At 44.1% G+C, this 19,396-nt stretch overlaps 4 protein-coding genes across 7 annotated transcripts in view; 2 read left to right on the forward strand and 2 right to left on the reverse strand.

Moving 5' to 3' along the window:
• The window catches only part of polm (polymerase (DNA directed), mu), a 392,822-nt gene that overhangs the window by 37,405 nt on the left and 336,021 nt on the right, over positions 1 to 19,396 (reverse strand). The window lies entirely within an intron of this gene.
• Positions 315 to 1,523, reverse strand: mrps24 (mitochondrial ribosomal protein S24). The gene is given in 4 exon segments (XM_064943214.1): positions 315 to 777; positions 980 to 999; positions 1,001 to 1,089; positions 1,182 to 1,523. Coding segments are annotated over 4 exon segments (504 nt in total). The 5' UTR covers positions 1,314 to 1,523; the 3' UTR covers positions 315 to 514.
• On the forward strand, positions 1,726 to 10,309 carry nudcd3 (NudC domain containing 3). Its single transcript, XM_064943213.1, has 6 exons — positions 1,726 to 2,105; positions 5,322 to 5,665; positions 5,945 to 6,077; positions 6,292 to 6,435; positions 6,518 to 6,706; positions 9,640 to 10,309. The coding sequence occupies exons 1-6, from the start codon at positions 1,908 to 1,910 to the stop codon at positions 9,748 to 9,750; spliced, it is 1,119 nt and encodes a 372-aa protein (XP_064799285.1). The 5' UTR covers positions 1,726 to 1,907; the 3' UTR covers positions 9,751 to 10,309.
• Positions 12,180 to 19,396, forward strand: part of LOC135518217 (calcium/calmodulin-dependent protein kinase type II subunit beta) — a 69,044-nt gene continuing 61,827 nt past the window's right edge. For all 4 annotated transcript variants that reach the window (XM_064943206.1, XM_064943209.1, XM_064943207.1 and 1 more), the window contains exons 1-2: positions 12,180 to 12,457; positions 16,398 to 16,492. In XM_064943206.1, the coding sequence (XP_064799278.1) occupies positions 12,396 to 12,457; positions 16,398 to 16,492 (157 nt within the window). In that variant the 5' untranslated portion in view covers positions 12,180 to 12,395. The remainder of the gene's footprint in view (positions 12,458 to 16,397; positions 16,493 to 19,396) is intronic.

The following is a 19,396-nucleotide window of genomic DNA, read 5'->3' on the forward strand; positions in this document are numbered from 1 at the left end:
GGCTGTCAGTACCAGCACCTACCTACCACTAACTACGTGGGTTTGAATCTGACCCAAAGCCTATTTGTGACACTCTTTCCTACCTTTCTCGCTTCCTTCTCCTTAAAAAGAGAAATGTACTATGTTGGAACAGATTGTCTGCCGTGTAGGATAGAGACACGTGTCACTTGTATACATTAGATTTATTTTCACTAAGTTGACGTTTCACCTGAAGATAACACTATCTGGTAGTCTGTCTATTCCTACTGTGAAGAGCCAACTCCAAGGCACACACTCAACAGTTGGTTTCCACACACTGTAGATAGAGATTAATAGACTCATTCAAATACAATTTATTTTTTACAACTGTACGGTGGTGAGTTTCCCCAAAATAGTCCTGTATGCCTGAGCAGGCAGTTAACCCACTGTTCCTAGGCCGTCATCGAAAATAAGAATTTGTTCTTAACTGACTTGCCTAGTAAAATAAAGGTTAAAAAAAAAGTATTGAAAGTCAAATCTGTTAGCAATTCCTGTCTCAGAGGTACTTGTAGACAGCCTTATCTTCCAGGGTCTGTACCTCCATCTTAACAGGACACTTGTAGAGGTGGGAGAGCAGTGTCTCCGTGTAGCCAATCAGGAAGTAGAACTTCTGTAGCATCAGGGTACACATCACCAGCATGTTGCCTCGTGGCTTTATCATAATCTCATTGGCCAGGCAGTTATGGAAAGTTCCGAAGAGGAAACGTCTTACAAACACGTCTTCCACAGTACGATCTGATGCTCCTCCCTGTAGGTTACCTAGGAGATAAAGAACGGGATGGAGGGAGAAAGGTTAGGTCTCATTTGACACACAATGATCAAGTTGGTCAGCATTTCTATCTGATCACTATGGTTAGTCTGTAACCAAGCCCAGCGTATTGACAGTAACATTGTTAATAGCTATACACTGAGTTAGCTTGTACAAGGTCAGATAAGTGGGGGAAACTAGACAGTGACTCACTAGTGTGCTGGGAGAGCCAACTTGCGGTGTCCTATGTGGTGGAGGTGGAGTGCTTGCTCATAGGTTAGTGGTCGGTCTTCCTTCCCCACCCGAATACGAGCTGCACGATTCTGACAACACAAAAGGGAAAGTACCAGATGCCAAGTTGGAGGCTCTTTTTAGCAGCCAGTCAATGTCATTAACCGTCAGGTTGAATACATACCTTGCAGCATGCTGCAGTGACATGAAGTGCTCGTGTTGCAGAGTTATTGTATATCGAAGTGCCGACTCTGGCAAGCGCGTTCTGTGGGGCAAAGGTGTGAAAACAAAGACGCGAGCAACAGCCAAGTAACATTGGCTAACGTTAGCTGCTATATAATTGGCTAGCCAGAAACACGCTATTTGTCAAAGCCTCGCCCACGTATCAAAACAACTGGTCATCGTTAGAATATTTCACAACACTTTAAAGTAGAATAATCTCAAACTGTTATTGAACAAATTATTGAACGAATGTCAACATGTTTGTCACCGATATCACACTCTGACAACTCAAGGAAGCAGACATTTTGACTGATGAAAGGGTTTGTGGGAAGAGACAGACATTAGTCGTTCTCATTGTATCAAGATGTACAATTATATAAACACCAATTACATTGTTATTGATTATATATATTGATATGGATGCATTATATTCAACACAATGTATTGTATTAGAAAACAGTGTTTTCACATAGGAACCTTATTTTGCGGGTGGTGGTGTTACCTTGGGGACAATTTTCAGTTCGTACCTAAAAATCAAAATAGCTATCCAGCTAGCTTGGGAGCACAATCTCAAACTCAACGGACAACTAAACATTTTTGCGATAAAGATACATTTATTGAAATACAATAGTATTTTGCGTCAAGTTTCAACAGTTTGACAAATTACGCAGAAAGTTTCAAATCTACAATGGCGTCGCCCATGGAAATGACAGAGTTGTATGACAACGCTTTGCTTGGAATCTTGCAGCATGTTGGAAACATCCAGAATTTCCTTCAGGTCTACTTCGGCTTCCTGTACCGCAAGACAGACTTTTACCGTCTGCTGTCAACCCCCAACGACCGTATGGGCTTCCCTCCAGGGGTGGCCGAGAAAATGGTCCTAAAGGTAGCACATGTAGCTTACTTACTACTGTAGCTAGCTGTAGCTGTGTTAGCCGATTAGGCTATCCATTTTGCCCCCTAGAATGTTCGGAAGGTAGTTGGTACCATGGTGCTCAATAGAACTAATTGGAGCTGGCAGGGTGAAAATGCCCTAAAACAAGGCCTGTTTTTTCGTGATTACTTCCAAACTACAGCAACCAGCTGTGCAATCTGGTTTCCCGAGCCGGTCACGGGTGCACCTCAGCCACGCTCAAGGTACTAAACGATATCATAACCGCCATCGATAAAATACAGTACTGTGCAGCCGTCTTCATCGACCTGGCCAAGGCTTTCGACTGTGTCAATCACCATATTCTTATCGGCAGACTCAGTAGCCTCGGTTTTTCTAATGACTGCCCTGCCTGGTTCACCAACTACTTTGCAGACAGAGTTCAGTGTGTCAAATCGGAGGGCATGTTGTCCGGTCCTCTGGCAGTCTCTATGGTGGTGCCACAGGGTTCAATTCTCGGGCCGACTCTTTTCTGTATATATCAATGATGTTGCTCTTGCTGCGGGCGATTCCCTGATCCACCTCTACGCAGACGACACCATTCTGTATACTTCTGGCCCTTCCTTGGACAATGTGCTATCTAACCTCCAAATGAGCTTCAATGCCATACAACACTCCATGTGCTATCTAACCTCCAAACAAGCATTTGCACTCCAAACAACATGCTAGTCGGGCATGCACCTGCACGCCCGACTAGCATCACCACCCTTGATGGTTCCGACCTAGAATATGTGGACATCTATAAGTACCTAGGTGTCTGGCTAGACTGTAAACTCTCCTTCCAGACGCATATCAAACATCTCCAATCTAAAATCAAATCTAGAGTCGGGTTTCTATTCCGCAACAAAGCCTCCTTCACTTACGCCGCCAAACTTACCCTAGTAAAACTGACTATCCTACCGATCCTCGACTTCGGCGATGTCATCTACAAAATAGCTTTCAATACTCTACTCAGCAAACTGCATCTAGTTATCACACTGCCATCCGTTTTGTTACTAAAGCACCTTATACCACCCACCACTGCGACCTGTATGCTCTAGTCAGCTGGCCCTCGCTACATATTCGTCGCCAGACCCACTGGCTCCAGGTCATCTACAAGTCCATGCTAGGTAAAGCTCCGCCTTATCTAAGTTCACTGGTCACGATGGCAACACCCACCTGTAGCACGCGCTCCAGCAGGTGTATCTCACTGATCATCCCTAAAGCCAACACCTCATTTGGCCGCCTTTCGTTCTAGTTCTCTGCTGCCTGTGATTGTAACTAATTGCAAAAATCGCCGAAGTTGGAGACTTTTATCTCCCTCACCAACTTCAAACATCTGCTATCTGAGCAGCTAACCGATCGCTGCAGCTGTACATAGTCCATCGGTAAATAGCCCACCCAATTTATCTGCCTCATCCCCATACTGTTTATATTTATTTACTTTTCTGCTCTTTTGCACACCAGTATCTCTACCTGTACATGACCATCTGATCATTTATCGCTCCAGTGTTAATCTGCTAAATTGTAATTATTCGCCTACCTCCTCATGCCTTTTGCACACAATGTATATAGACTCTTTTTTTTCTACTGTGTTATTGACTTGTTTATTGTTTACTCCATGTGTAACTCTGTGGTGTTGTCTGTTCACACTGCTATGCTTTATCTTGGCCAGGTCGCAGTTGTAAATGAGAACTTGTTCTCAACTAGCCTACCTGGTTAAATAAAGGTGAAATAAAAAACATGGTAATATTATGAAACTGGGCTCCACTGCGGATACAATGATCTAGTTTTTATCAGTAAAAAAAGCATTGCTAAAAATGTAACGTGTCCATCCTATCCATAGACCTCTGCTCAATATAGATGTAATTTTTAAACGTACACTTAGTAGTATGACATCAGCATAAACAACGGGTCGATTTACCAACAACATCAACAGATGGTGCTTTCAAGACAACAGGGAACTCGGAAAAAACAAGATAAAAATCATGACGTGATCTCCCCCCCCCCCCCCTTAAATTATTTAGATGCACTATTGTAAAGTGGCTGTTCCACTGGATGTCAGAAGGTGAATTCACCAATTTGTAAGTCGCTCTGGATAAGAGCGTCTGCTAAATGACTTAAATGTAAATGAGAACTTTAGAAAGATGCCCGAGTTTCCGACTAGTAATTCCGAGTCAAGTGGTCTTGAACAGGGGCCTGCTCCAGGCATAAGCAACCGCGCTTAATGAACTCAGTCTTGATCTCAACTTATTGTTGAGAGTTAGAATAGTAGAATACATAAGGTGCAAGTTCGAAATTTGGTTGTATATCAACAATTTTTCTCATGTTATGTCGGTCACTTCGTCACTCAATTAGCCATGTCAGCTAAACATTTTTAGATTGGTAAATTAGTCGAGCCAGCTATCTCAACTTCTAGTAATCATTGCCAAATACCGACCTGTCACGCAGGTCATGTGCCCAGGGCCCTGACCTCCAGGGGGACCCATTGATTTTGTTAGTCACTCTCACTCAGGTATCATTATCATGGCATGGTAAAATGTGTAGAATTGCGGGAAATTAGTTAGGGGTGTGGGCCCTGGAGGTCAGGCGCCCTGCGTGACCGGATGGTATTTGGCTATGATTGCTACAGTTGTTTTGAATGTGGCATATGACCCACCCTTAACGCAGTTGCCAACAGTCGGTTGTATCCGGTTTTCAGGGATTCAGCAGATGTGGGAACTCTGCTCATGCATTTTCTTTTACACCTGCTATGATAGGTTAACAGTTTTATTTTATTTTACCTTTATTTAACCAGGCAAGTCAGTTAAGAACACATTCTTATTTTCAATGACGGCCTGGGAACAGTGGGTTAACTGCCTGTTCAGGGGCAGAACGACAGATTTGTACCTTGTCAGCTCGGAGGTCAGCTCGGGGGTTTGAACTCACAACCTTCCAGTTACTAGTCCAACGCTCTAACCACTAGGCTACGCTGACCTAATCTGTCAAGACTACCATTGTTGTTATCTCTCCTTGTGTCTAAACTCGTATGGGAAGAGATGTTAGTCTGATGTTAGGCTGATTTGGTTATAAGTTGGGATGTCGTCCCCTTTTCTATGATGATGCCATCTTGCAGACTACCTTTGAGGTGCACAAAAAGTGATAGGGGTTGATTATGGACTTAGCTTGTCATGTCTCTGTTATTCTCCACAGTCCTTCCGTCTGTTTGAGCATGTGGCTGAGCAGGACAGAGAGAGGCAACAAAGGGAGCTGCAGCAGAGACAGGAGGCCAGGATGGTGCCCCCCGCGGTGCAGGAGCTGGAGTTACAGGCCACTGAGCAGCCAGAGGAGCCGAGGGGGGAGAAGACAGAGCCTGATGCCCAGAGAGAGAGCTGTGACTCAGCTTCTGGAGAGCCCAGTGCAGCCTCGTGCACTACCTCCTCCAGCCAAGCCTCTTCCAGCCAAGCTCCAGACTCTATTCCACAGCCCCATTGCAGCAGTGTGGCCCAGCAGTCATCACATGGAGACCATGCAGCAGCCTGTTCAGCATCTACAGAGTTAGTATTGTACTGCCTCTCTTGGCCATGCCAGTATGACAGGTTCTTTCTCTGAGCTTTTTCAATGCTTTAGAAAAGGGTCCACAAAGTTGCACAGAACAGGTCCACAACTGTTAAAACCTTTTATAGATGGGACATTTACATATTTGCTGAAATGCTTTACAAATACATGTTGGCAGTTTTGAATTTGGTAGAATCTCCTTAGTGGCAACTCAAAACCCACCCTAATACCAACCCTTGTATCGAGTGCTTCTTCCACTGTGTGTGTGTGTGTGTCAGTGGTCAGGTGGTGCAACAGGCCAGTCCAGATAGTTACAATGGGGCGGTGAGGGACACCTACAGCTGGTCTCAGGACTACACCGACGTTGAGGTCCGGGTCCACGTTCCCAAGACCGTCGTCAAGGGCAGACAGGTGAACACGGCCACCACAGTGCTCCTCTTTCTACATATTTCAACCTTTTAAAAGCAAATCCTTAATGTTTATAAATGCCTGTTTGAATTATTATGATGTGATGAGTTTTCTGTGGCCAGTTTATTCTCGAGTTTAACATTTCTCCTGGGGTTGTACCATGTAATGTTTGTGAAGTACTCATGCTTTAACTTCTCTTTGTGTGTGTCCGTGCCAGGTGTGTGTGAACATGCAGCCAGGCAGTGTGCGTGTGTGTTTGAAGGAGGAGGCAGGAGAGACGGTCCTGATGGAAGGAGAGCTCACACATAAGATCAACACTGAGAACTCACTATGGAGCCTGGAGCCTGGATGTTGTGTGGTGGTGAGTGACACACACACACACACCTACAAATTTATCTAGACACACTCACTCACTGACACAGCCTTCCTCCCTCTCCCTGTAGTTGTCTCTCAGTAAGAGTGGGGAGGTCTGGTGGAGTGCTGTGTTGAAAGGGGAGAAGGAGATTGATGTGAACCAGATCAACAGAGAGCGCTCCATGGCCACCGTGGATGAGGAGGAGCATGCCGTGCTGGACAGACTCACCTTCGACTACCACCAGAAACTACAGGGCAAGCCCCAGAGCCACGAGATGGTGAGAGCACACACACACATGCACAAGAGTGGACACACACACACGTAAACATGCATACACTACCATCAAACTAACCTAAGCCTCATGATGTTGAGAAGGGTATACAGTTTACAAGTCGGAAGTTTACATGCACTTAGGTTGGAGTCATTAAAACTTGTTTTTCAACCACTCCACAAATTTCTTGTTAACAAACTAGTTTTGGCAAGTGGGTTAGGACATCTACTTGGCGCATGACACAAGTAATTTTCCAACAATTGTTTATAGACAGATTATTTCACTTATAATTCACTGTATCACAATTCCAGTGGGTCAGAAGTTTACATACACAAAATTGAGTGTGCTTTTAAACAGCTTGGAAAATTCCAGACAATGATGTCATGGCTTTAGAACCTTCTGATAGGCTAATTGACATCATTTGAGTCAATTGGAGGTGTACCTGTGGATGTATTTCAAGGCCTATCTTCAAACCCAGTGCCTCTTTGCTTGACATCATGGGAAAATCAAAAGAAATCAGCCAAGACCTCAGGAAAAAAAATTGTAGACCTCCACAAGTCTGGTTCGTCCTAGGGAGCAATTTCCAAATGCCTGAAGGTACCACGTTCACCTGTACAAACAAACGTTCTGTCTCCTAGAGATAAACACACTTTTGTGTGAAAAGTGCAAATCAATCCCAGAACAACAGCAAAGGACCTTGTGAAGATGCTGTAGGAAACCGGTACAAAAGTATCTATATCCACAGTAAAACGAGTCCTATATCGACATAACCTGAAAGGCTGCTCAGCAAGCAAGGAAGAAGCCACAGCTCCAAAACCGACATAAAAAAGTCAGACTACGGTTTGCAACTGCACATGGGGACAAAGATCATACTTTTTGGAGAAATGTTCTCTGGTCGGGTGACAAAAATGGAACTGTTTGGCCATAATCACCATCGTTATGTTTGGAGGAAAAAGGGGGAGGCTTGCAAGCGAAGAACACCGCCCCAACCGTGAAGCACGGGGGTGGCAGCATCATGTTGTGGGGGTGCTTTTCTGCAGGAGGGACTGGTGCACTTCACAAAATAGATGGCATCATGAGGGATTAAAATTATGTGGATTTATTGAAGCAACATCTCAAGACATCAGTCAGGAAGTTAAAGCTTGGTCGCAAATGGGTTTTTCCAAATGGACAATGACCCAAAGCATACATCCAAAATGGCTTAAGGACAACAAAAGTCAAGGTATTGGAGTGGCCATCACAAAGCTGTGACTTCAATCCTATAGAACATTTGTGAGCAGAACTGAAAATGTGTGTGTGAGCAAGGAGGCCTACAAACTTGACTCAGTTACACCAGCTCTGTCATAAGGAATGGGCCAAAATTCACCCAACTTATTGTGGGAAGCCCAGGTTAAACAATTTAAAGGCAATGCTACCGAATACTAATTGAGTGTGTGAACTTCTGACCCACTGGGAATGTGATGAAAGAAATGAAAGCTGAAAGAAATCATTCTCTCTACTATTATTCTGAAATTTCACATTCTTAAAATATAGTGGTGATCCTAACTGACCTAAAACAGGTTATTTACTAGGATTAAATGTCAGGAATTGTGCAAACTGGGTTCAAATGTATGTAAACTTCCGACTTTAACTTTAGGGACATGTGGAGGAATTTGTGGCTGAACTATGTTGAGTCCAATTGTGCAGTTCTGTATTTGTATTTTATGTACAGTGTATTCTGAAAGTATTCCGACCCTTTGACCTTTTCCACATTTTGTTACGTTACAGCCTTGTTCTAAAATGGATTACATTGTTTTTTCCCCTCATCAATCTACACACAATATTTCTACAGCATTGAAGGTCCCTAAGAACACAGTGGCCTCCATAATTCTTAAATGGAAGATGTTTGGAACCACCAACTCTTCCTAGAGCTGGCCACCTGGCCAAACTGAGCAAATGGTTGAAAAGAGCCCTGGTCAGGGAGATGACCAAGAACCTGATGGTCACTCTGACAGAGCTCCAGAGTTCCTCTGTGGCGATCGAGAAGCCTTCGAGAAGGACAATGATCTATACAGCACTCCACCAATCAGGGCTTTATGGTAATGGCCAGACAGAAGCCACTCCTCAGTGAAAGTCATATGACAGCCCGCTTGGAGTTTGCCAAAAGGCACCCAAACGACTCTCAGACCATGAGAAACAAGATATTCTGGTCTGATGAAACCAAGATTTAATTATTTAGCTGGAATGCCAAGTGTCACGTCTGGAGGAAACCTGGCACCATCCCTACGGTGAAGAATGATGGTGGCAGCATCATGTGGCGGGGATGTTTTTCAGCTGCGCGACTGGGAGAGTAGTTAGGATCAAGGCAAAGATGAATGGAGCAAATTACAGAGAGACCATTGATGAAAACCTGCTCCAGAGCTCTCAGGACCTCAGACTGGGGTGAAGGTTCACCTTCCAACAGGACAATGACCCTAAGCACACAGCCATGACAACGCAGGAGTGGCTTTGGGACAAGTCTCTGAATGTCCTTGAGTGGCCCAGCCAGAGCTCGGACTTGAACCCTATCGAACATCTCTGGAGAGAACTGAAAACAGCTGTTCAGCAACGCTCCCCATCCAACCTGATAGAGCTTGAGAGGATCTGCAGAGAAAAACGGGAGAAACTCCCCATATACAGGTGTGCCAAGCTTGGTAGCATCATACCCAAGAAGACTTGATGCTGTAATCGCTGCCAAAGGTGCTTCAATAAAGTACTGAGTAAAGGGTCTCAATACTGAATGTAATTTTTCAGTTTTTCATGTAGATTGATGAGGGTGGATAACGATTTAATCAATTTCGGAATAAGGTTGTATCATAGCAAAATGTGGAACAAGTCAAGGGGTCTGAATACTTTCCGAATGCACTGTATATATGTGGGCATTCCATTCTCACAAGTTCTCTCTCTCTCTCCTCATGTAGAAGGTGCATGACATGCTGAAGAAGGGGTGGGATGCTGAGGGCTCTCCCTTCAAAGGACAACAGTTTGATCCCTCCATGTTCGACATCCCCTCCAGCGCCGTACAGATGTGATCACACAATGTTGGGGATTGTGATTGAGAGACTGAGGAGGGTTAGCAGATTTATCAGTAGAAACTGCCTGGTATTTTAAGATTTTCTTTCTTTTTCTGAGTGATCTTTGAATAGGAGGGAGATGAGCTTTGTTACTGTGTTCTGACTGATGTGACATACCCAGGTTGTGTTCATTAGGGACCAAACAGAAGAAAAAATACAAACTGTGAGGAACTTCCTGCACTCCCTGAACGCTCATTCACTCTTTCCATTGCAAAACATTTTAAAAACCCTTTCCATTTTGGGCCCTAATGAACATGACCCTGAACATACCTGTTTAAATGTCTGTTTTCCCACTGAACACACCTGGACCTAGGAGATAGCTGTACAGACACAGGTCTAGGATCAGATTACCCTCTCCATATCCTAACCTTCACCATTGAAGTGGAGGGGCAACTTCCAGGTCCAGATGTCTGTGGTGTTTTACATGTAGACTAATATTGGTTGGCTAAATACCTCCCTGCCATTTTACTGAGTTGTGTCAGTACTGTGTGCCTGAAATAAATGAAGTTAAATAAAACCTGCACTGATGTGTCTGTTATTTTTTTTACCTTTATTTAACTAGGCAAGTCAGTTAAGAACAAATTCTTATTTTCAATGACGTCCTAGGAACAGTGGGTTAACTGCCTGTTCAGGGGCAGAACGACAGATTTGTACCTTGTCAGCTCGGAGGTTTGAACTTGCAACCTTCCGGATACTAGTCCAACGCTCTAACCACTAGGCTACGCTGTGTGCTGTGGAGCGGCATTAAAACCTATGCGTCCGTGCCATAGAGATGCAAAGAGTTCTCAACATTGTATCTGCCATTATGGCGTCTGCGGCAGAATGGGAAGTGCCATTTTTGTTGTATTTATTAGGAATCCCTTCTCCATCCTGCAAAGGCAGCAGCTTCTATTCCTGGGGTCTAAACACACCAAAGCACCCACATTGAGGCAATATCCACTTTCAAGTAGTCTATTTACTTTAGATTTTTGGAGAAAAGTGTAAAGATAATATTGTTGATTTACCACCACTTGCAGTGCTGGAGTCTTGAACCAAATCTGGTAATTTATTTATTGTGGCCATTAGATGGCGGTGATATACCTGAAATACATTTATAAACTAGACAAAACCATTTGAAGAAGTCTACTTTAAAATGGTGAAAGCCCTCAATGGCAATGTCCAAGCAAAATGGATTGCTGCTAAGTAGAGATCTCTATATGTCTCTGGGTCCCTGTCGATCTACAGAGGTGCCTGGTGACAGACCTGACATTTAACAGTAGTGTCAAAGGAGGGCGCTATAAAAAGATCTCTGATTCTCCTGAGTGCAGTACAATATTCCTTCTTGGTCTGAGAATGGCAATATCAGATGAATAAGGTCAAATATGGATATCAGAACTAATATATCTACAGCTGGTCAGATGCTCAGACAGACAGCATAGACACCGACAGCCCGTTCTTTAAAGATAAATACAATCACAGACAGTTCTTTAGAGATGAGTAGTCACAGATAGTTATTTATAGATTAATACAGTCACAGAGAGTTATTTAAAGATTAGCACAGTCACTGACAGTTCTTTTAAAGATTCATACAGTCACAGACAAGTCTTTAAACATTAATACAGTCACAGACAAATCTTTAAAGATTCATACAGTCACAGACAATTCTTTGAAGATCAAAATGATTGTCTTTCTCAGGTCTGAAGTGTAGAAGCTTTGCTCCTAAGAATAGAGTTATTCGTGATATCAGTGCAGAAGAACAATCCAAGAATAGAGACAATAGACAGTAGCAGCCTATGACTCCGTAGATCTCTTCCATGCCAGGTCAGTTACATCCAGGTCAGTTACACTGGTGCTTTAAGTTGCCCAGTTCTTCAAGTGGACTGAAATGGTATATTTAGGAGTTTTTATTCGTCATGCTTTAGAGTCAATTCTATCTTACAAGAGTGGCCAGTTATCGCAGGATACATTTTGCGATACTGCGTTGAGCACCGGCCCACCTCAAGCACTGATGTTGCCTACCATGGACCACACTTTGATTTCAATTGGTGTGTCGGGTCATTGAAAAAATACGATAATCAAAGTATAACAGTTTACAGTTTATTTACCTGTCTAACAGTTTCAACACTGTTAAAAAATACCTCAATCAATTGTATTGCCTTTAGGCTATAGGTGTTCCAGCTGCTACACATGATTGGTGATGATGCCAAAGCCTGTAAAGAACATATCTGATTCTGATGTGCCAGGTGTTGTCGAGCCGTTGCAATTCCCCCTGGTGGTGGGGAAATGCTGTGTTGAATTTACAGCGCGCTCGCTGGTGCAGAAACGGAGTGAACGGCGATTGAACGAAACACTTTCGGAGAGAGAGAGAGAGAGAGAGAGAGAGAGAGAGAGAGAGAGAGAGAGAGAGAGAGAGAGAGAGAGAGAGAAGCACCACTGCCTCTCCTCCACTCGAATAGCCTACATATCTTGAGGCCTGGTTCCTAGTGCTCTCTGGACAGAAAACGCATTACACCGCGGCATTTTTTTTACATAGAATAACTAGGCTACTATACGGATACATCCAATATAAATTCAATTGAAGACGGATTTATTTTGGGCGCACAACCCTCGCGAATAAACGGAAGATGGCAGTGACTACCTGTACACGTTTTACGGACGATTTCCAACTATACGAAGAACTCGGAAAGTAAGGCGTTGCTGCATTATTGCTTTATGATGGCACCATCATTGTATCCTCATCCTGTTATTCTATGGTTGCTTTGCATAGTTGCATGTCTGCAGATGTGTATGGGTTGTTGGAGCGGCAGCGCAGCGGAATGGGGGTCAGAGCTCATCTCTGCTGATCTGTTACGTTCGTAGCAACACAGTTAAACAAAACGCACGTTTTGACTCTGTTTTGAAGTGTAGCCTCGACATGACAATACAATATATAAACTTGAATATTAAAGACAGGCTAGCCTACATTTGATCTGCTTGCTGCATGGTCTGCAATAACAGCATCAGTGGGGACTGGGGACATGATATAACAGTCTGAAGAGAGAGGAAGTGTGCCAATTTGAGCTGTCAGAGATCAGAGCAGCATGGGATGTTTTGTAATTGGGGTCTTGAGAGAGGATGGAAAGATAGGTGTGTGTGTGACTGTGTATGAGAGAGGGTGTGAGAGGGAGAGAGGGTGTGAGAGAGAGAGGGTGTGAGAGAGAGACCGAGAGGGTGAGTGAGAGACAGAGAGGGTGAGAGAGAGGGTGAGTGAGAGACAGAGAGAGAGAGATATAAATTGTATCACATAGCAGGATAGGTGTGTCAGGCTGTGCTGGATGGGACTGGGTAGGGGGGAGTATTCTCCTCATTCTCTGTCAGGAGGAGAAACATATTGTATAGATCATAATACATCCTTATGCAAACAGAACTGTAGAGATGGTACCATTATTGAATCCAAACATTTGCTGCACATATTACCATAAAGTGTAGCCCCTAATACTAGGAGTTCTATACTAAGAGGTCTGGACCTTTATGGCAAAGCGTGTAGTTCATTTGTATATGTAACTGCAGGTTCACTGGTGTGCGTGTGTGTTCTGGCCTGTGTGATTAGCCAGAGACAATCGCAATGCGTGTGTGTTCTGGCCTGTGTGATTAGCCAGAGACAATCGCCATGCGTGTGTGTTCTGGCCTGTGTGATTAGCCAGAGACAATCGCAATGCGTGTGTGTTCTGGCCTGTGTGATTAGCCAGAGACAATCGTCATGCTGTGTGTGTTCTGGCCTGTGTGATTAGCCAGAGACAATCACTATGCGTGTGTGTTCTGGCCTGTGTGATTAGCCAGAGACAATCGCCATGGCGTGTGTGTTCTGGCCTGTGTGATTAGCCAGAGACAATCGCCATGCTGTGTGTGTTCTGGCCTGTGTGATTAGCCAGAGACTCACTATGCGTGTGTGTTCTGGCCTGTGTGATTAGCCAGAGACAATCGCCATGCGTGTGTGTTCTGGCCTGTGTGATTAGCCAGAGACAATCGCCATGCGTGTGTGTTCTGGCCTGTGTGATTAGCCAGAGACAATCGCTATGCGTGTGTGTTCTGGCCTGTGTGATTAGCCAGAGACAATCGCCATGCGTGTGTGTTCTGGCCTGTGTGATTAGCCAGAGACAATCGCTATGCGTGTGTGTTCTGGCCTGTGTGATTAGCCAGAGACAATCACTATGCGTGTGTGTTCTGGCCTGTGTGATTAGCCAGAGACAATCGCCATGGCGTGTGTGTTCTGGCCTGTGTGATTAGCCAGAGACAATCGCCATGCTGTGTGTGTTCTGGCCTGTGTGATTAGCCAGAGACTCACTATGCGTGTGTGTTCTGGCCTGTGTGATTAGCCAGAGACAATCGCCATGCGTGTGTGTTCTGGCCTGTGTGATTAGCCAGAGACAATCGCCATGCGTGTGTGTTCTGGCCTGTGTGATTAGCCAGAGACAATCGCTATGCGTGTGTGTTCTGGCCTGTGTGATTAGCCAGAGACAATCGCCATGCGTGTGTGTTCTGGCCTGTGTGATTAGCCAGAGACAATCGCCATGCGTGTGTGTTCTGGCCTGTGTGATTAGCCAGAGACAATCGCCATGCGTGTGTGTTCTGGCCTGTGTGATTAGCCAGAGACAATCGCTATGCGTGTGTGTTCTGGCCTGTGTGATTAGCCAGAGACATCGCCATGCGTGTGTGTTCTGGCCTGTGTGATTAGCCAGAGACAATCGCCATGCGTGTGTGTTCTGGCCTGTGTGATTAGCCAGAGACAATCGCCATGCGTGTGTGTTCTGGCCTGTGTGATTAGTCAGAGACAATCGCCATGCGTGTGTGTTCTGGCCTGTGTGATTAGCCAGAGACAATCGCTATGCGTGTGTGTTCTGGCCTGTGTGATTAGCCAGAGACAATCGCCCTGCGTGTGTGTTCTGGCCTGTGTGATTAGCCAGAGACAATCGTCATGCTGTGTGTGTTCTGGCCTGTGTGATTAGCCAGAGACAATCGCCATGCGTGTGTGTTCTGGCCTGTGTGATTAGCCAGAGACAATCGCAATGCGTGTGTGTTCTGGCCTGTGTGATTAGCCAGAGACAATCGCCATGCTGTGTGTGTTCTGGCCTATGTGATTAGCCAGAGACTCACTATGCGTGTGTGTTCTGGCCTGTGTGATTAGCCAGAGACAATCGCCATGCGTGTGTGTTCTGGCCTGTGTGATTAGCCAGAGACAATCGCAATGCGTGTGTGTTCTGGCCTGTGTGATTAGCCAGAGACAATCGCCATGCTGTGTGTGTTCTGGCCTGTGTGATTAGCCAGAGACAATCGCCATGCTGTGTGTGTTCTGGCCTGTGTGATTAGCCAGAGACAATCGCCATGCGTGTGTGTTCTGGCCTGTGTGATTAGCCAGAGACTCACTATGCGTGTGTGTTCTGGCCTGTGTGATTAGCCAGAGACAATCGCCATGCGTGTGTGTTCTGGCCTGTGTGATTAGCCAGAGACAATCGCAATGCGTGTGTGTTCTGGCCTGTGTGATTAGCCAGAGACAATCGCCATGCTGTGTGTGTTCTGGCCTGTGTGATTAGCCAGAGACAATCGCCATGCTGTGTGTGTTCTGGCCTGTGTGATTAGCCAGAGACAATCGCCATGCGTGTGTGTTCTGGCCTGTGTGATTAGCCAGAGACAATCGCCATGCGTGTGTGTTCTGGCCTGTGGGATTAGCCAGAGACAATCGCCATGCGTGTGTGTTCTGGCCTGTGTGATTAGCCAGAGACAATCGCCATGCGTGTGTGTTCTGGCCTGTGTGATTAGCCAGAGACAATCGCCATGCGTGTGTGTACTGGCCTGTGTGATTAGCCAGAGACAATCGCCATGCTGTGGTGGCAGCAGCTGCCCCAAGAGATAACAGGACCTTCATTACAGTTCCTGTAAGGATGGCAGATTGTCCCCTTTTGGTGTGTGTCTGTGTGTGTCTCACAAGTCTTTCTCTGCTGTCATAAGCCTGCTGTCTCTGTATATATATATACTCTTACAGACTCACCTGTCATGGCATTATAAGTGTGTGTGTGTGAGACGTGGGGTCTAGTGTAAGCATGAGAATGTGTGAGACAGTCAGGTTAGAGTGTGTGTGTCTTATTGTGTAACAGTACTAAGGTGTTCTATATATAGCTCAGAGAAAACGACACAGACGGTTACTGCTGTTTTCCCTGCTGAGTTAGTTATGCAAGCTCTCCCCAAAATACCAGCACTGCTACGGTGCATGCACGCTCTGTCTCACTCTCTCCCTCTCACACAGATGCAGACACACACAAACGGTTGCACGCACACACAAAGAAATCCTTGAAAGACCGTTTCTGTTGTTTTCTCTTGAGTCTTCTCATTTGCATGATGTGCTGCTGTGCTGCTTGTCACATGTCTCACACTCAATGACTCCTTTCAGGAGAAATGCAGATGAAAGGCAGATGTGAAAGCAGCAGAGGGGAAGTGAATAAGGATATGCTTTCAACCTGTCCAGTTCTTTAAGATCAGTGGGAATGAAGGAAAGGAGACAAATGAGACAGTAGAGGAAATGACTAGAATATTGAGATGCTGCCAAGGCCAGGTGATGCCTAACACCTGTTTTATCTGCCTTTGTTTCCCAGGGGAGCGTTTTCAGTGGTGCGCCGCTGTGTCAAACTTTGTACCGGCCAGGAATATGCTGCCAAAATCATCAATACTAAAAAGCTCTCAGCCAGAGGTGAGACACATCCACCCACACACAATATGTGCCAACTGTCAAATAGCTGCATGGTGGGTAAGCTGTGTGGTATCTGGTGAAACTATACGATATAAAGTTAGCTTTCTCATCCCTATGCAGTGTGTGTGTAGTGTAAGATATATATATATATGTGTATACAGTTGAAGTCGGAAGTTTACATACACTTAGGTTGGAGTCATTAAAACTGTGTTTCAACCACTCCACAAATTTCTTGTTAATTAACAACTAATTTTTCCAACAATTATTTACAGACTGATTATTTCACTTTTACATACACTAAGTTGACTGTGCTTTTAAACAGCTTGGAAAATTCCAGAAAATTATGTCATGGCTTTAGGAGCTTCTGATAGGTTAATTGACATCATTTGAGTAATTTGGAGGTGTACCTGTGGATGTATTTCAAGGCCTACCTTCAAACTCAGTGCCTCTTTGCTTGACATCATGGGAAAATCAAAAGAAATCAACCAAGAACTCAGACTGTTTTTTTTAGACCTCCACAAGTCTGGTTCATCCTTAGGAGCAATTTCCAAACAACTGAAGGTACTACGTTCATCTGTACAAACAATAGTACGCAAGTATAAACGCCATGGGACCACGCACCCGTCATACCCGCTCAGGAAGGAGACGCGTTCTGTCTCCTAGAGATGAACGTACTTTGGTGCGAAAAGTGCAAATCAATCCCAGAACAACAGCAAAGGACCTTGTGAAGATGCTGGAGGAAACAGGTACAAAAGTATCTATATCCACAGTAAAACAAGTCCTATATCGACAACCTGAAGGCCGCTCAGCAAGGAAGAAGCCACTGCTCCAAAACCACCATAAAAATGCCAGACTACGGTTTGCAACTGCACATAGGGACAAAGTTCATACTTTTTGGAGAAATGTCCTCTGGTCAGATGAAACAAAAATGGAACTGTTTGGCCATAATGACCATCATTATGTTTGGAGGAAAAAGTAGGAGGCTTGCAAGCCAAAAAACACCATCCCAACCGGGAAGCACAGGGTTGGCAGCATCATGTTGTGGGGGAGCTTTGCCACAGGAGGGACTGGTGCACTTCACAAAATAGTTGACATCACGAGGATGGAAAATTATGTGGATATATTGAAGCAACATCTCAAGACATCAGTCAGGAAGTTAAAACTTGGTCGCAAATGGGTCTTCCAAATGGACAATGACCCCAAGCATACATCCAAAGTTGTGGCAAAATGGCTTAAGGACAACAAAGTCAAGGTATTGGAGTGGCCATCATAAAGCCCTGACCTCAATCCTATAGAAAATGTGTGGGCAGAACTGAAAAAGCGTGTGCGAGCAAGGAGGCCTACAAACCTGACTCAGTTACACCAGCTCTGTCAGGAGGAATGGGCCAAAATTCACCCAACTTATTGTGGGAAGCTTGTGGAAGGCTACCCAAAACTTTTGACCCATGTTAAACAATTGAAAGGCAATGCTACCAAATAGTAATTGAGTGTATGTAAACTTCTGACCTACTGGCAATGTGATGAAAGAAATAAAAGCTGAAATAAGTCATTCTCTCTACCATTATTCTGACATTTCACATTCTTTAAAATAAAATGGTCATCCTAACTGACCTAAAACAGGGAATTTTTACTAGGATTAAATGTCAGGAATTGTGAAAAACTGAGTTTAAATGTATTTGGCTAAGGTGTATGTAAACGTCCGACTTCAACTGTATATACAGTACTAGTCAAAAGTTTGGACACACCTACTCAAGTTTTTTTTTCTTTACTATTTTCTACATTGTAAAACAATAGTGAAGATATCAAAACTATGAAATAACACATATGGAATCATGTAGTAACCAAAAAAGTATTCAACAAATCAAAATATATTTTATATTTGAGATTCTTCAAAGTAGCCACCCTTTGCCTTGACAGCTTACACACTCTTAGCATTCTCTCAACCAGCTTCATGAGGTATTCAACCCGAAATGCATTTCAATTAACAGTTGTGAATATATTTCCTTGTGTTTGAGACAATCAGTTGTGTTGTGACAAGGTAGAGTTGGTATACAGAAGATAGTCCTATTTGGTGAAAGACCAAGTCCATATTATGGCAAGAACAGCTCAAATAAGCAAAGAGAAACAACAGTCCATCATTAAAATCAAATCAAATTTGATTTGTCACAAACACATGGTTAGCAGATGTTAATGCGAGTGTAGCGAAATGCTTGTGCTTCTAGTTCCGACAATGCAGTAATATCCAACGAGTAATCTAACCTAACAATTTCACAATAACTACCTTATAAAAACAAGTGTAAAGGAATGAATAAGAATATGTACATACATTTTTTTTTCAATGAGTGATGGTTTAGAACGGCATAGGCAAGATGCTGTGGATGGTATAGAGTACAGTATATACATATGAGATGAGTAATGTAGGGTATGTAAACATATTAAGTGTCATTATTTAAAGTGGCTAGTGATACATTTATTACATTCATTTTTCCATTATTAAAGTGGCTGGAGTTGAGTCAGTATGTTGGCAGCAGCCAATCAATGTTAGTGATGGCTGTTTAACATCAGTCTGTTTAATCAGTCTGTTTAACAGTCTGATGGCCTTGAGATAGAAGCTGTTTTTCAGTCTCTCGGTCCCAGCTTTGATGCACTTCTACTGACCTCGCCTTCTGGATGATAGCGGAGTGAACAGGCAGTGGCTCGGGTGGTTGTTGTCCCTGATGATCTCTATGGCCTTCCTGAAATAGGACAAATATAAGCACCATATTATTATTATTATTATTATTATTATTATTATTATTATTATTAATATACACCTCTCTCCTCACCTATTGACTAGAAACAGCTGACAATCAGGTGCATCTTATTTGCCTCATGTGAGGTGTGTGTGTGTGTGTGTGTTCTCAG

This window comes from Oncorhynchus masou, chromosome 28 (genome assembly GCF_036934945.1).
Source record: "Oncorhynchus masou masou isolate Uvic2021 chromosome 28, UVic_Omas_1.1, whole genome shotgun sequence".
NCBI lineage: Eukaryota > Metazoa > Chordata > Actinopteri > Salmoniformes > Salmonidae > Oncorhynchus > Oncorhynchus masou.